Raw genomic sequence first — 17,583 nt, 5'->3', positions numbered from 1 at the left:
ATGTATAAAAATTAATAACTATAGCTTTCTCCAAGAATAAGGTAAGTCTTCCAGTGTGCCTTATCTCACTCGTTCCCTGTTCCGGGGCTGCTGTGCTGCTGCCCGGGTTGTTTTCCCACAACTCCTGTTGGTGCCATTTTTGGACTTCCACTGGGAGCTCAAAGATGTTGTCCTGATTTCCCTAATCACGTTGAAATCCTGGAGTTTCAGCTGCAGATTCTTTTCCTTCTGTTTCCCTCCTTCCTTCCTTTCCTTTTTGTGAATTTGTACAGTTCAATACATTTCATGGTCACATTATTAGCAAACATTTAGACTTTGTCATAAATTTTACTTGCTACTTTCCTGGCAGCTCTTTCCCCAATGTTCATCATCCCTTTCTTTTACTTGTTTTTTATTTTTGCTGGAGTATCCTCAAGTAATTTTTTTTTTTTTTTGAGACAGAGTTTTAATTCTTGTCTCCCCGGCTGGAGTGCAGTGGTACAATCTCGGCTCACTGCAACCTCTACTTCCTGGGTTCAAGCGATTCTCCTGCCTCAGCCTCCCGAGTAGCTGGGATTACAGGTGCTCACCACCACGCCCAGCTAATTTTTGTATTTTTTAGTAGAGACAGGGTTTTGCCACGTTGGCCAGGCTGATCTTGAACTCCTGACCTCAGGTAATTTGCCTGCTTTGGGCCTCACAAAGTGCTGGGATTACAGGCATGAGCCACTGTGCCCGGCCAAGAAATTCTTTTGAAGCCGACTTGGACATTGTGCCCCGCATCATACACCTGTCCCTCCAATGCCACGCCCCTCCTGTTCTCCCCACTCTGGTTCTGAGGGCTGGTCTACATGGACTACATTCCTCCCCAGTCCCCTCAGTCCTGGAGCCACTGCACAGCCCCTTGGGGTGTCCCTACACATACCCACACATATATAGTCTCTTTACAGACTGTTTTCCAATCGCTCTAATTGGAATGTGCTTTGTGTCTCCTGCTGTGAAGCTGACCTTCATCACAGGCAATCTCACTTTACTGATGTGACGTCTGTATAATGTGTCCATTTCCTTTCAGTCACATCAGTATAGTGTTTCCTTTCTTAGTTTTTGCCTAGTTGTGATCAAACAGAATTTACAATTTTGAGTACACAGAAATTCTCATGTTTACACGGAAGGTGCTGAGAGTGAATGAGGAAGCCTGTGGGTCAGGACCCAAAGGTGCCAGGTCCTTCAGGGGAGCCCTCAGGGTTGGGAAAGAATTTGGCCTCCTCAGACTTTCCAGAGAAAGAGTCATCATCAGTCCCACTGAGTGCTGGGGAGGCAGCTCAATCCTGGGGAGTGGGGAAGATCAGGGTGCGGGGGTGTAGGAACCTATGTTGGTCCGTAGGATTGGGGCTGGCCTACGGGCTGTTTCTGGCTGCATTCCCGCTGGTTCTGCCTTCCATGTCCCTGAGAGCCCAGGCCCCTTGGTGGCACCGGAAGACTGTGAGGACAGTAACAGAACCCCATCAGGGTGTCGTGAGTGTCAATGCGCAGCCTTCAACAGGCTGGTAAAGGAGACCTCGAGACAGTCGTGCTAGGGTGCATTTAAACATATACATATCATGTAACTGATTTTCAGAAAGACCTCAGAACTATGTGACCTTGAGGCTGGGCATAGTGGCTCACGCTTGTAATCCTAGCACTTTGGGAGGCTGAGGCAAACAGACTGCCTGAGTTCAGGAGTTCAAGACCAACCTGGGGAACATGGCAAAACCCTGTCTCTACTGAAAATACAAAAACTTAGCCAGGCGTGGTGACACGTACCTGTAGTCCCAGCTACTGAGGAGGCTAGGGCATGAGAATTGCTTGAACTTGGGAGGCAGAGGTTACAGTAAGCTGAGATGGCGCCACTTCACTCTGGGCTAGGTGACACAGCGAGGCTCCATCTCAGAAAACAAAAAAACAAAACTATGTGACCTTGAATATTTTCCTTCTAATCTTGTAATTCTTCAATTCTTCTCCAGGGCCTGGGACGTAAGAAGATCTCTCCAGATAAGAGGCAACACTTTTCAAGAAATTTTAATCTCTGGGCATGTGACTATGTTCCATCTTATCTTGATGGCTTTTCAAATAACCAAATATCATATGTGTATAAAGAAGCCGTGGTGGTCTCAAGTTTCAGACGCTTTCCACGATGCTATAAAGAGATGTGGAACACGTTTGTGTTTCTTCCTGAGCGAAGCTATACAGAGTTTTTGAAAAAGAAACCCAAAGTCAGGTTCGCTATTGACAGAAAGGTTGTTTCTTCCCTGGAGTCCTAATCCTTCCGGAAGATTCTTGATGAATTTTGTAATGTTGGTATTTCATCAGACATCCTAAAAGCATATGTTTTCTGATCCAACACTACTATTTAATTTTTTGAGTACTTTTATGATTTTTATAAGGTTAAAAATCATTCATATCATTATGAAATAAATATGTGATGACATACTCATGTGTAAATAAACTTTTCAGATTGCCACATTTACTTTTGGGGAATTTTTAAAAGTGCATCCTTAATATATGGTCACATTTTCATTTTGAAATTTCAAACAATACAGAGGAAACAAAAGTCCTCCTTGATTTCATCAAATCTCCAATCTTGTATGTCCTCAGAAGTAAGTTAACCACTTGTTTTTAATATGCATTTACAATCATATACATGTGCATAGACCATAACATTTTGAACATTCTATGTTACACAGTGCAAAATATTCTACAACTTTCTTTTCTTTCTCTTTTTTTTTTTTTTTTTTTTTTTTTACAGAGTCTTACTCTGTCTCCCAGGCTGGAGTGCAGTGGCACAATCTCGGCTCATTGCAACCTCTGCCTCCTGGGTTAAGCGAGTCTCCTGCCTCAGCCTCCCAGGTATCTGGCATTACAAGCATGCACCACCACATCAGGCTAATTTTTGTATTTTTAGTAGAGATGAATTCTCACCTTGTTGGCTAGGCTGGTTTTGAACTCCTGACCACAAGTGATCTGCCCACCTTAGCCTCCCAAAGTGCTGGGATTACAGGCATGAGCCACTGTGCCTGGCTTTCCACAGCTTTCTTTTGATACTTAATAATGTGTGTTGGAATTCTTGCAGTGTCAGTATGAATAGGCTGATTTTTAAAAAAATCACTGCCTATATTCCCAAATACAAATTCACTCTGTTTTAAATAATTATCTTAATAGACATTTGAATCATTTCTAGTTTTTTTCCTGTTAGACACAATGGCACAGCCTCTCTGGATACATGTTTCCTTGCACCTCTGGAGTAGGTAGACTCTGAAAAGTTGCTTCGTTGGTGCTTGGTTGACAGTCATGCGCGAAGTGTTGAGAAATACTGCCATTGCCTTCGAAACAGCCTGGACCAGTTGAACTCCTACCAACAGTACCTGTGAATTTCTGGTTTTTTCCCTTCTCATATTATCACTTAAATATTTCAGGATATTTAAGGGGGAAAAAAGGTACCTTGTTATTTTCTTATTTTGTATTTCTCTAATTATTAGTGAAGTTGAGTATCTTTTCCCATGCAGTGGCCTCCCTGTTTCCTTTCTATAGACTGAGCAATGGCCCCACCACTCCATAGCAACATGCTCTTGTTTATCTTGGACATGTTTTCTGTATATGAATTTAAGAATAATCTTGTAAAGTAAACAAACAAACAACAATGAAAATAACATTGCCAACGTGATAGGCAGTTCCCCTAATTTAGCTTTTAATTTATGGGAAAACCAACACCTTCATGCTGCATCTTCCCCTTTGTTCGAATTTACTTTGTGTCCTTCCGCAAAGTTTATCATTTTCCTCACATGGGTTTAATGTGTTTCTTTTCCATGTTTATTCCTGTATATTTTGAAATTCTGTGGCTATTTTGAATGTTTCAGTTGCACTTTTAGATTGGTTTTGGCAGTTGCATGAGAAAACTATTGATTTCTGTATATGAATCTTCTACTTGGCAACCTGGCTAAACTTCTAATAATAAGTAAATAAATATTCTAATAAAATAAAAAGAAAGTTCTAATAATGTTTCGGTTGATTCTCTTCTGAATTTTTCTAAATGGAAAATTATATCATTCGTAACAGTGGTAATTCTTTTATGTCATTTCCAACATTTGTATTTTTCCCATCTTATTGCATTGGATAGGACCTCAGTACAGTTGGAATATTGTTACAGATAGTATATATCCTTATTTTCTTTTTCTTTTCTTTTCTTTTTTTTTTCTTTTTTTTTTTTTGAGACAGAGCATCGCTCTGTCGCCAGGCTGGAGTACAATGGCGTGATCTTGGCTCACTACAACCTCCGTTTCCCGGGTTCAAGCAATTCTCCTGCCTCAACTTCCTAACTGGGATTACAGGTGCATACCACCACACCCAGCTAATTTTTGAACAGGATATCCCACGGAGAGGGGGCTGAGCATGCAGTGTGCTCCCTCAGATCTTTCTCTTCTTATCAAGGCACGAGTCCGCTTTCCATGATAACCTATTAATCTAGTAACCATGAATCCATGAATGGGTTAATCCATTTGGAAGAACAGAACCCTTATGACCCAATCACCTCTTTAAGGTCCCACCTCTCAATGCTGTCACATTGGAGATTAAATGTTAACACAAATTTTGGAGGGGAAAATATTAAACCTATAGTACTGTGTAACAAGTGACTACCAACTTAGTGGCTTATAACAACACCATTTAACACACAGCTCTGCAGGCCAGAAGTCTGGGTGCATGTGGTAAGGGCTTCTGCTCAAGGTCTCACAGGCTAAAATCGAGGTGGACTCTCATCAGAGGCCAGGAGTTCTCTTTCATGCCCATGTGGTTGTGGCACAATTCAGTTCCTTGTGGTTGGAGGACTAAGATTCCCTGCTTCCTCGTTTGCTGTCAACCAGGGGCCTTCTCAGCTCCTATGAGTTGCTGTATTTTTAGTAGAGACAGGGTTTCACCATGTTGGCCAGAATGGTCTCAATTGCTTGACCTCGTGATCTGCCTGCCTTGGCCTCCCAAAGTGCTGGGATTACAGGCATGAGCCACAGCGCCTGGCCTTTTTCTTTTCTTTTTAAGAGACAGGATCTAGCTCTGTTGCCTAGGCTGGAGTGCAGTGGTGCCATCATAGCTCAGTGCAGCCTCAAACTCCTGGTCTCAAGCGTTCCTCCTGTGTTGGGATTACAAGCGTGAGCCACCACTGTGTGTGGTCCTGATTGTCAGGTTTCCATATGCAAGCCTGGAGCCTGACAGTCTGAAGTCCTGCTTGCCACAGCTGAAGTCTCCCACCCGCTGCCTGCGTTCGCCATTGCCCCTGGTCGCCCAGCGGAGCTTCCCCGGACAAGCCCCTCACCCAACCCTGCCATCTTACCTGTTCTTATGATAACGTAAATACCTCTCACCCAATCCCACCACTGTAACTTAACTTACTCTGCAACACCCCGCCCCCCCAAAAAGACTACCCAAACCTATAAAACCAACTCCTACCCCACTGCCCTTTGCTAATGCCCTTTTTGGCCTTAGCCCACCTGCACCCAGGTGAGTAAACAGCCATGTAGCTCACACAAAGCCTGTCTGGAAGGCCTCTTCATTCAAAGCGTGCATTTTTCAACACTGGTTTCTTTATATATTAAGGTGTTAAGCCTTTGTCTCAAATATATTTCAAGTGTTTTATCTAATTTTTTGTTTTTTGTTCCTCGTTGCTTATAAACTTTATTTTGTAGGGCAGTTTTAGGCTTACTGAAAAATGGAATGGAAAGTTCGGAGTTCTTGTATTCCCTCTCTCCCCCCAAAATCTCCAGTTTCCCCTACTGTTAACATCTTGCTTTGGTGAGGTACACATCATATAAAAGCCCTGCAATTTTTTTTTTAACACAGGTAAAATGAACGAATTTTTTATTTAATGGCTTCTGGATTTCATGTCTTGCTTAGGACTTCCTTTGCTTGAGATTATCAAATAAGTCTAAGAATTTGTGCTATGGTTGTATATATGGGGTGCCATTATAGCAAACGATGTTCTGGTGTTTATTGAGATAATCTTATATTTTTCTATATTAATCTGTTAATATAATAAGGTGTATCAATGGATTTTCTACACTTCAGCCATTCTAGCATTCTTGGGAGAAACTCTAGTTGTTATGAGGTATTATGCTTTTGATACACTCAGAATTCAATCTGCAACTAGCTTAATTGCAGTCTTTTAGTTTTTAAACTTTTGCAATTGCTATTTTAACTCTCAGCTGAAGGCAGCTTTCTCTCCTTTTGTATCCTCTGACACTGCCTATGTAAATTGCAAATACCTGTAGAATTTGCCAGGAAAGCTCCTGGACCTGGAGCTGTTTTCAGGTGCAAATCTTGGCATGTCTTTTCCATTTATTTTTGTGGAGATGGGTCTGTATGGTACTTCCATTTTTTTCTTTTTCTAATTTTGGTCATTTTTATTTTTAGAGGAAACCATTTGTTTCCTATGGGTTTGTAAAATTTTGGTGTTTTAATACCGTTCCCTTTTTTAAGGCTCTTAAAGCCACATCCTGTCCTTTGACATTTTGATGTTTACGTGCCTTTGCTCTGTTTACCAACTCTACATTTTTGTTGCTGTTGTTTGCTTTTGATCTCATTAATGTACGCTTGCATGTTTACTAATTCCTTTCTTGAGCTTATTTTATTTTTCTTTTTCTAGCTTCTCAAGGTGGAAACATGACTCAATTATTTCTAGTCTTTCCTGTTTTCTTGTAAACGTAGTGAACGCTACTCCTTCAGAACGCCACTGTGCATAGACATATCATGGTGTTCTTGTTATTGTTAATTTTAAAATAGTTTGCAATTGTTTTTTTTTCTTTTTCTTTTTTGTTTTGTTTTGTTGGTCTTGAGACAGGATCTGGCTCTGTTGCCCAGGCTGCAGTGCAATAGCATGATCATGTCTCTCTGCAGCCTTGACCTCTGGGGCAAGTGATCCTTCCGCCTCAGCCTCCCGAGTAGCTGGAACTATAAGTGCACACCACCGTGCCTGGCTAATTTTGTATTTTTTTGTAAAGACAGGGTTTCACCATGTTGCTCAGACCATCTCAAACTTCCAAGCTCAAGTGATTCTTCCACCCACCCGGGCATCCTCAAATACTGGGATTATCCATGTGAGCCTCTGTTCCTGGTCTGTTTTCATTCTTAATTCAATAATTATTAAGAAGTGTACTTTTTTCTTTTTTTGTTGTTTTTCATTGTCAATATTTTATTAAGTAATTTCTGCATTGTGGTCAGTGATTAAGATTTGTATGATTTCTGCTTACTGAACATTTAAAAGTGTTCTTGAGGCTTAACACATGGTCAGTTTCTGTCACTGTTTTACATGTATTTGACAAGAATACACAATCTCCCTTTTATGTACTCTCTTTTTTAGAGGGAATAATTATAAGGCCATAGAAAGCTGCAAAAAAAAAAAAAAAAAAACTCTACAGAAAGGCTCTGCCTTTTTTTTTTACCCAGTTTTCTCCAATGCTAATATCTGGCATAACTGTGGTAAAATAGAATATTCATTTTCTATTGCTGTGTGTATTAGTCCATTTTCTGTTGTTTAGGATGAGATATCTGGAATGATAATTTAAAGTTATAAACTACAACTGTAATGTATAAGGAAAAGGAATTTATTCCTTACATTTATGGAGGCTGAGAAGTCCAAAGTCAAGGGGCTGCATCTGGTGAGGGACTCTCTGCAGAGTCCCTAGGGTGAAATGGAGATATCCCATGGAGAGGGGGCCGAGCACGCCAGTGTGCTCTCTCAGGTCTTTCTCTTCTTAGTGAGGTACCAGTCCCCCTTCCATGATAAACTATTAATCTATTAACCATGAATCAATGAATGGGTTAATCCATTTGGAAGAACAGAACCCTTATGACCCAATCACCTCTTTAAGGTCCCACCTCTCAATGCTGTCACATTGGAGATTAAATGTTAACACAAATTTTGGAGAGGAAAATATTAAACCTATAGTACTGTGTAACAAGTGACTACCAACTTAGTGGCTTATAACAACACCATTTAACACACAGCTCTGCAGGCCAGAAGTCTCAGTGCATGTGGTGAGGGCTTCTGCTCAAGGTCTCACAGGCTAAAATCGAGGTGGACTCTCATCAGAGGCCAGGAGTTCTCTTTCATGCCCATGTGGTTGTGGCACAATTCAGTTCCTTGTGGTTGGAGGACTGAGATTCCCTTCTTCCTCGTTTGCTGTGAGCCAGGGGCCTTCTCAGCTCTTACAAGTTGCTGCATTCCTTGTTACACGGCCCCCTCCATCGCCAATACCAGCAATGGAAAACGTCCTCGAGTGGAGTCCCTCTCAGGTTTTGTAATCTCTTTCACCAGGAAGAGTTCAGTCCCCTTGTTAAGGGGATCACCTGATTGGGCTTGACCCATTCAGGATAATCTTCATATTTTAAGGTTGAGCTGAGACCTTAATTCATCGGAAAAATCTCTCTTGCCATATAAGATAACATATTCATGGGATTGATATGGCATCTTATTCACAGGTGCTGCCACACTCAAGGGCAGGGGATTATGAAAGAGTGAGGTTCATTGAAGATCATCTTAGAATTCTGCTTGCCACAAATATCATAACCAGGAAATTAATATTGGTGTAATCCACAGGCCTTATTCAGATTTTCACAGTTGTGTGTGTGTGTGTGTGTGTATTTTGCTGGCTATAAAATTAGATTATATCTAGCTTCTTAATTAGCTAATCAAATCTGGCATTTACATAATATGCACACTTGGGAATTGGGTAGGGTATTTCATTTTCAGTATTGTCTATTTTTAATTTTCTTTTAGCTATAGAGTTTTTTTTTCAATTATATGTCTGATTATTTTCTCTCCTCTCTTTTCTTCGAGAATGCTTCTTAGATGGCTATTTAAATACCTGGCTCTGTCTTCCTCGGCTCTCAAGTATTCCTTTGTATCTTTCATCTACTTGTCTATTTGCACTGGTTTCTGGGAGATCCCCAAACTTCATCCTCCAGCTTACTGAGTGACTCTTCGATGATCCATTCTGCTATTTAGCCAATCTATTGAGGGTTTCCTGTAACCAAACAACGTTTTAATTTCCAAGGTCTCTATCTGGCTTCTGTTTGTGGATGTAATGTTTAATTCTGCCTGATAACGATTTTATTTATTTCTATATCTTGTTATTTTTCTCCACTCATTTAGCTTCCTAGGGTATTGTGATGTCTATTTGCCTTTATTGCATGGTACAGACATTTTGCGACTGGGTTTTATGCTCATGTTGATTTTTCTTTTCTTTTTTTTTTTTTTTTTTTTCAGATTGAGTCTTGCTCTGTCATCCACGCTGGGAGTGCAATGGCATGATCTGGGCTCACCGCAATCTCTGCCTCCTGAGTTCAGGCAATTTTCCTGCCTCAGCTCCAGAGTATCTGAGATTACAGGTGTGCACCACATGCCCAGCTAATTTTTGTATTTTTAGTAGAGATGGGGTTTCACCATGTTGGCCAGGCTGGTCTCAAGCTCCTGACCTCAAATGATCTGCCTACCTCGGCCTCCCGATGTGCTGGGATTATAGTTGGTTTCTGAGGATCCTTGATAGCTCACCTGTGAGTGGTCTATATGTTCCCCTCACACTATCTGCATGAGTGGGCGAGAGGCAGGAAAGACTGCCCCAGGAGTGGCCACTAGGTCCTCTTCTGGGTAGGGGCTCCTAGCCCATCTATTGCCACCTTTCTGGGATACTGCCCTGCCCCCCTGACCCAGTCATAACTCTCAATTCATCCACTTTGTCACTGACACGATTCTAGTTCATCACTCGGCACAGAGAATGTGCTGAGGACCAGCCCTGGCAGAGAACCTCTATGAATAACCCATCAAATGCCCTGGGCCCTGCCTCTTCCCAAATTTACTGTCTCCGTGCCAGCACTCCTGGAGTAGTTAATACATCTGTAGCCAGCCTGACCTGTGCCCAATTTGATCCTGTCTGTCTTCCATTACTTAGAAAATTGGGATCACTTGTCATAGAGAGAAGGCAATCTTAAAGTAAATATAATGGAAAAACCAACCAGCCAACAAGCCAACCAATGCAATTCAATTCCACCTGGACACTGTTGCCTCCTGAAGACCTCTCATCTGTGGCCTGGTCTCGCTTTGTTGAAATAGGAAATTAGCAGATATTAGAGAGGTGTTGGAGATATTGTCACCAAACCCAAGGTTTTCTCCTCAGCCTAAACAGAAGGTTTGAGATAGAATAGAAAAAAAAAAAAACAAACAAAAACTTCCTTAACATGTAAGTCATATTATTTAATGTTGCACCTGGCAGCCACCTAAACTCCCTGCCACACTTTAGGAAATCCATACAGACTAAGGGATTTTATGTTCACCAAAATGAAATCTTAAAAAATGGCACAAGTAAAGAGAATATCAAATGACATTTCATGTATCTTAAATGAGTAAGCATCGTCGTTTCCATGTTTCATTCCTTTTTCTGAGGGAAACTAGGTAGCTGTTCTCTCTCATCCTCTGTTTCAAAGAGACACTGTTTTTGTTGTGGTTTGTTTTTAACAGAATGCCATTTAACAGGCAGGCTTGTGACATCAGAGGATTGCAATGTGCATAACTCTCAAGCTTATATCTGATGCACAGGGTTACACGGCATTATCTCTGCCTGTGGTATGTTCTCTGGAAGGCTCTGTCTTTGCCTTCTACATGCAGGAGTTTTGTTCTCCACCAGGTGTATTTCCTTTCCTTCTCCCAGGGAGTCCTCACAAAATCCTGGCTTGCAGAACCTTTTGCCTCTTCTCCCCTCTCTCTGCCTGAACAACAGCCTCTAACAGGAGTGACACACAATTCAATTTATTGGAAGTGAAATTCAAAAAATTGTCCGAAGACATATAGAACCAAATTTGCAATCTTGTGGAGGGACATAGAGATTGGTGAGTGAGAGGGGTATATTTCCCACTTATGGAGCCACAACTTCGATAACTTCCCCTTAAAACCAGTCTTTCTTAATAGTTTCCTACAAAAGAAAGAACACTGTCCAACCGCCTCGTAATTCTCAATGCAGCGAGCCAAAAACAAAAGGATACTGCAAAGGAGTGGAGGGTAGTTCCTGGGGACTCCAGCATAGAGGCCCCCAATACAATAGCCCACTTTACAAAAATAAAAGTCTTTAATAACTTGGCACAACGTCAGTGACTTGCTGCTGACGGTTCCATGTTTTAATGTGTTGTTCTGAACAGAGGAATGAACAGCCAGTTCAAGAAACCCCAACTTACTAATCAAATATATGCAGGTATTTGCAGATTTCTTCTGTTTTGATGCATTAGAATTGGATTTGTGTTATCTGAGAAATGACTTAGACACCAAAAGAACACCTGAGTGTAAAAACATTTCTGAGTGAGACTGTCTAGTACCCATTCTAGACCCATTCAGTACTAGTATTCCTAGTACCGAAGTGCTAGGCATCTGCAGTCACTCACAGTGCCTGTAGCAGGCATCTACATAGCTATTGAGTATCTTATTGATATTTGCAAAGATCAGATCTAAAGCCCTCTGACATGATGGTTAGAAGGGTAAAGTGATAATTTCCTATATGAAACCAGCTTTTAAATACTGCCTGTTTTTAGAGAAGTACATTCTCATTTGGTCTGCTTTAGTGTTTAGCACCGACCATGACTTAAGGTTGCCTTGTGTCTTCTTTTTGTTAGAGTATCTTGCGCCTGCCTTTGGCCGAAGCCATTTCTGTTTGGGTGGACATGCAGGGGAATCGGATGCTGTGATGGTGTTTCTCCTACCACGGCTGATTCCATAGCCTTTCTAGGAACAATGTCTACGTTGCAGTTTAGTGGTCAATCGCAACTCCAATCAAGTTCAGGATGTATCACAGCTGGTCTACAGTTCAGGAGAAAGGGACATTTCATCCCAATTAAACTTTTTTTTTTCCACCGACAGAAAAATTGGTCCCATATTGAAGATTCCCAGGGGAAGGGGGAGAGATGGGTGTGGGGGAGGAAGGGTTGAAATGATGAGCTAACTATAGGCTTCCCATATGTTCTGCTGAGTACAGGGAAGAATCCATGCTGTTATGGTAACACCCTAAGAACCACAAAACAAGCAAGAAGAATCATTTTTTTCCTTCGAGCTCTTTGCTGCCACCCACAGTCTTTGGTCCTAGCATGGCACTGGGACCCAGTGTTTTGGGAAGATCCCCTCAGCTCAGCTCCGCCTTGGCAGTAACCTTGTCTTCTAGTCCTGCCTTTCTCTGGGTGAAATAAACCTGGCACTTCCCAAACACACAGGGCAGTCATTGCGCTAATCCTGGTGCCATGTTGAGAATGGGAAAATGCTAAGTGTGAAATGCTGTATATTGCCTTTATAAGTACCCATCAAAACAAACCAAAACATCTCATTTAACACACGGTATTTAAGTAAACATGTTACGGCTATACCAAAATAATCCCCCCAAATATTAAACAACAAATCAACCCCCTGTCAGAGCCTGACTCACTGAATAAATGGAATGAATAAAACTGTAACTCACGCGCTTGACTACGGCTCTATGAAATTGTTGAATCTGTGAGGTGTAGCGTGTGATTTCCGCAGAGAGTAACCGAAATAACCTCAAATGCTTTATTCTCTTTCCCAATCAAAATTAAACAGATCTGTAAGTTCCCAAATTGGGTAATACAGGCACAAGAACACAAATCCTATTTTCTTCCCTTCTTCCTCTCCTCTTGCCAAATAGGAGCTAGCATCAGAATGTTCAGTCCAAGAACAATAATCTCTACCTCACCTGAGCACTGGATCTGGTTGCATCATCTGCAGGGGACAATCCCAGTTCTGAACGGAAAGAACAACTTTGCTCATTATCCACATAGCTCCTGACAGGATAATAAGTGACCACAGTGGAATACTACGCCCTCTCTGCTGAGAACACACAGTTGCAATTCCTTTGGCCTGAAGGAGAATCACTGAAGCCATTTTAAACATCCTCTGCTGTTTATAGCCTTTGTCTAAGATTCCATGACTGGTATCAGCCATGAGTGGCATATCCAACCCTTTTCCAACATCTGCAGTTATGATTCCCAAAGACGATTGAGAAGTCTCCGCATAGTCCCACAGGAGAAGTCTTCTTGTTCCTACAAAGAATATTTTGTATTGAAAGCAATGCCTAATATTTGTGACATTCTAGATCGCTAGAGAAAGGATTTGACTCTGCTGAATATCTTTAATCAACCAGGATAGTCTGGGTTAAAGCAATCATGTTTGCCAACTGAATTTGGGCTGGTTTACAGCTCATTCCTAAATATGGCCCTGGCCCCTCCTACCCTCAGCCTCATGACACAGCCCTTCCTCTCTATTGCCCCATTCCCTTTGGGACAGATGATGTAGCGGCAGTATCACATGCAATGGCATGAACACAATGTGAGATGTACCCAAAGACCTTATATATTTGCTCATCATTCGACGACAATCTTTCATCACAACCCTAACTCTGTGTTAAGCACTGAGCTGGCTTCTGGGTGCTTTACAGCTTACATGAGCTGTGATAGACCCCATTTATGCCTGTAGTGCACCCAGCGTAGACTGTCAGGCAGTGAGACACAGCAGGCTCCTTGCAATAGCCAAGATTTGGAGCTAGGATACAGTGTAAAGGTGGATCGGGTGATGATACTTTAAAAGGTCATCATTATAATTTTATTAAGCTGTGACGAAAGCAAGAAGATAAATCTAGAAATGTGTTTAGTATTGGATGTATATTATATTACAGAACAATTATAATTTGTGTTTCTTGTGTACATTAAAATTTGGATGTATGTGTAAGAACAAAAGCTGGGTCTAATTTTTTATCTGCCAGATAAGGAATTGATTTAAATTCTTTCTCTGCTAATTAAAGGAAAATTAGAAAAACAAACTACTTACTAAAGCACTAAACACATTTTGATTACTTATGGATAAAGGCAGTTGCCTTGGCTTCATTTACTTATTTACTGAAAGCCTAATGATAGGTAAAATGAAGAATTAATAGTGTAACAGAGAGGGAAGATGGGTTTATTTGGCAGATGGAAGGAGGCGTGATGCATTTCCACCTTAGAGTTGGGAACATGAAGTCTCAGTGATGCCCGTGGGTGATGTTCAGTTTCATGTAGCCCTGCTGGAGTGCAGTGACCTGCCCACGGGCCCAGAACAGGGAGTAGGCTGGGGTAGAAGGTGAGTGTGGCTGCAGACCAGCTCAGTTCAAGGTGCCAGGGCAGGTAGAGGGAAATCTCTAGGACAACTGGACACGGTGGCTTAGCTCAGGACTAAGCATGTAGGGAGGTGATGTGGTGACAGCTTAATGGAGAAATAGTCAGCAAATTTTTTGTGGTTGTTGTTCACAACAACATAAATTTATTATCTGATAATTCTGGGGGTCAAAGTTCACAGTGGGTCTCACTGAACAAAAATCAAGGTGTAGGGCTGGTTTCCCTTCTGTGGGGTTCAGAGAGAGTCCATTTCTTTTCCCTCTCCAGCTTCTGCAGGCTGCCCTGGTGTGCAGCCCCCCGGTATCTTCCAAGACAGCAGCGTGGAGCTGAGAACTTCCCTCACTGCCACCTCTGGTTCTGTCCTCTGACTCCCTCTCTTCTCTCTCTCTCTTTCTGTTTTAGGGTTTTATTTTATTTTTTTTAACACAAGAATGAGTGGTGATTACAGACCAAGGCAAAGAATGGGAATGGCTAGGCTGAGGCTGCCTGAGGATGGGGAAGGAGGGAAGGGAAGCAGGGCCAGCATAGGGAGGGGTCTGCACCTGGAAGGAGGGCCTGCAGCTGGAAGGGAGACCCACTTCTGGCAGTAAGTGGTGGTGGGGGGAGGGGGAGTTGTCACGTGGCTCAAGTGGATGGGAAGAGATGGGAGAAACTTGAGAGTGGGGAGGGAGGCAGTTGGGGAATTTCTCTGGAGTGAGTGAGGGAGGTGGAGATAGGTCTTCAGCTGAGAATGAGGCACCCGAGATGAGGCACCGGAGGAAGATGGATAGGCTGTTGGCACCCCATTTCAAGGGAAGGCCATAACTAAGTGGAAGCTGGGGGGTGGGGGGCTGCAGCAGGGAGGTGGTCTGGATTTACAGAGGGTTTGTGGTCTCGATGTGGGATTTTCCCAAGAGGACTCAGCAGCTCAGGAGTGGGACAGGAGAAAACGAAGAACAGGAAGTGGAAATCGTTCCTTTGGGGAAAAGCAAGGAGCCTGTGCCATGAGCTGGACTGGGGCAAGGTTCTTGAGGCCGCTGCCTGGCAAGTCTCCTGGGAGCCCACCACCGGGGTCCCACAGGGTCAGCTGAGTCAGGTCCCTGGGGGTGGGGTCAGCCTCAGCATTTTTAAAAAGCTCCCTAAGTGATTCTAGGGTCAGCCAGGGCTGACAGCTGCTGGTAGGGCTGGAGGAAATGTATATCTACACGAAGTAAAATCAGGTCTCAAAGAGATGTCTGCACACCCATGTTCACTGCAGGAGTATTCACAATGGCTAAGATGTGAAACTGACGTGGTCACCCAGTCAACAGGTGAATGGATAAAGAAAATGTGGTAGACATATGCAATAGGATCCCATCCAGTCTCAAAACGGAAGGAAACTCTGCAATCTGCGACGTGAACAGACTTTGAAAATCTTATGTTAAGTGAAATGTCAAACACATAAGAACACACACTGCATAATTACACTTTTTTTTTTTTTTTGAGACAGGGTCTCACCCTGTCACTCAGGCTGGAGTGAGGTGGTGTGATCACAGCTCAGTGCAGCCTCCACTTCTCAGGCTCAGGTGATCCTCCCACCTCAGCCACCCAGGCAGTTGAGTGCACAGGTGTCTACCACTATGCCTGGCTAATTTTTTATTTTTTAATTTTTTGTAGAGACAGGGTCTTGCCATGTTGCCTAGGGTGGTCTCAAACTTCTGGGCTCAAGTGATTTGCCCCCCTCTGCCTCCCAAAATGCTGGGATTCCCGGCGTGGGCCACTGCACGTGGCCTATAATTCTACTTCTCTGAGGTGTTTAAAACAGTTAAATTCATAAAATCAAAGATGGGAATGGGGGTGACCTGGGGCCTGGGGGAGGGAGAAATGGGGAGTTGTTGATCAATGGGTACAAGGGTTCATTTCAGTACAACGAATAAGCTCTAGAAATCTACTCTACAACACTGCACCCCCAGTCAACAGTAACGTATTACACACTTAACATGGAAGAGGACACATCTCACGAGGAGTGTTCTTAGCTCACCCACACACAAGTACCCCAGCAGGGAGCTGAGGGTGAGACAGATGTGACTGAAGAAAGTGAGAACTGGCTTGAGTAGGGATGGGGGCGGGCGCTGAGTGGGTTGGGGGACTGCCACTGAAATGATGGTGAGTCCCCATGTGTGGGACAGATTTACAGAATTGGAACATGGGTTTAGACAGATCATATTTGTGAACTCATTTGGAACTTTTATGAAGGTATCAAAATTGAATCTCATTTGGTTATTCATTTAATGAGTCATCCATATAAAGTAGTTCAGCAAACACAATGTGTAAACATTTGATGGCCACGTGTGGTGACGCACACCTGTAATTCCAGCACTTTGGGAGGCTGAGGCAGGTGGATTACTTGAGTCCAGGAGTTCCAGACAAGCCTGGGAAACATGGTGAGATTTCATCTCTAGGATAAATTTTTAAAAATTAGCCAGGCGTGGTAGTGTGCACCTGTAGTCCCAGCTACTCAGGAGGCTGAGGTGGGAGGACTGCTTGAGTCCAGGAAGTGGAGGCTGCAGTGAGCCACGATTGTGCACTGCACTCCAGTTTGGGTGACAGAGCTTGACCTTGTCTCAAAAAAAAAAAGAAGTGTCTTAGAAATTCAGGCTGCCCAGTCACCAACCAGAGGAATAGAAAGAGCCCAGGAAGGGATCCAGTCTTGACTGGGAGCAGAACCCACCATGGCCATTTATGCCATGAACTGGGCACTGGCTGGACTGGGTGGAGAACAGGAGAACTTGTAAGAAAGCAGGCAGGGCCCCAAGGCCATGAGTGGACACTGTGACGTTGCTGGGTTCTCAGGCCAGGAGGATGGCAGTGCTGGGGGACAAGAGAAAGATGGTGCACTTCCCCCATCCGCTGTCCCTTCGTACCCCAGCACGCGATGCCCAGCCTGATAGGCAGAGCCTTGTTGTCGGGGAACTAGCAAAAAGTATTTTAAAATGCCTTTGCCATGGCCGGTTGTCAAGGCTGGTCTTGGCCTACTGGTTGAGAGGAGAGCATTGGGCACTTTTCCTGTGAAATGCACCTCTTCATCTGCTTAGTCCAGGGCAAACTTCTTATCTTTTCTCCCTGTGATCGCAACTATTAAATAAATAACAAAAGGGAATCTATCTTCTCAGAAGAAAAACTGGAGCATTCTTGGTGCCCAGCCCCGTTACTTGCTATCTTCATGACCTCGGGCAAGTTCCTTCTAAGTCTTAGTTTTCATATCCTTATATTGGGGCTAATGATAGGACCTACCTTGTACAGTTAAGGATTTCATGAGAAAATGTGTGCCCAGTTTTTTAAAGTGCTAAATGCAGGGTAAGTGCTCTGGCTACCTAGAAGATTCCAGTGGCTAGTGGGTGAGGCTTGCCCGATGACCTGCTGGGTCCC

At 43.1% G+C, this 17,583-nt stretch overlaps 1 protein-coding gene across 2 annotated transcripts in view; it reads left to right on the top strand.

The window, feature by feature from the left end:
• TEX36 (testis expressed 36) overlaps positions 1-17,583 on the top strand; it is an 88,420-nt gene that overhangs the window by 23,000 nt on the left and 47,837 nt on the right. The window contains exon 4 of one of the 2 annotated variants that reach the window (XM_032281970.1): positions 1,983-2,481. The exons of the other annotated variant lie outside the window; for it this stretch is intronic. Within the exon in view, the coding sequence (XP_032137861.1) occupies positions 1,983-2,279 (297 nt within the window). The 3' untranslated portion in view covers positions 2,280-2,481. Of the gene's footprint in view, positions 1-1,982; positions 2,482-17,583 lie in introns of those variants that run through there. 2 annotated transcript variants of the gene reach the window in all.

The sequence above is a fragment of the Sapajus apella genome, unplaced genomic scaffold, assembly GCF_009761245.1.
Source record: "Sapajus apella isolate SASKATOON/1434 unplaced genomic scaffold, GSC_monkey_1.0 scaffold13, whole genome shotgun sequence".
Lineage (NCBI taxonomy): Eukaryota > Metazoa > Chordata > Mammalia > Primates > Cebidae > Sapajus > Sapajus apella.
The sequence above is the reverse complement of the archived record's forward strand: the minus strand, read 5'-3'. Positions and strand labels throughout refer to the sequence as shown.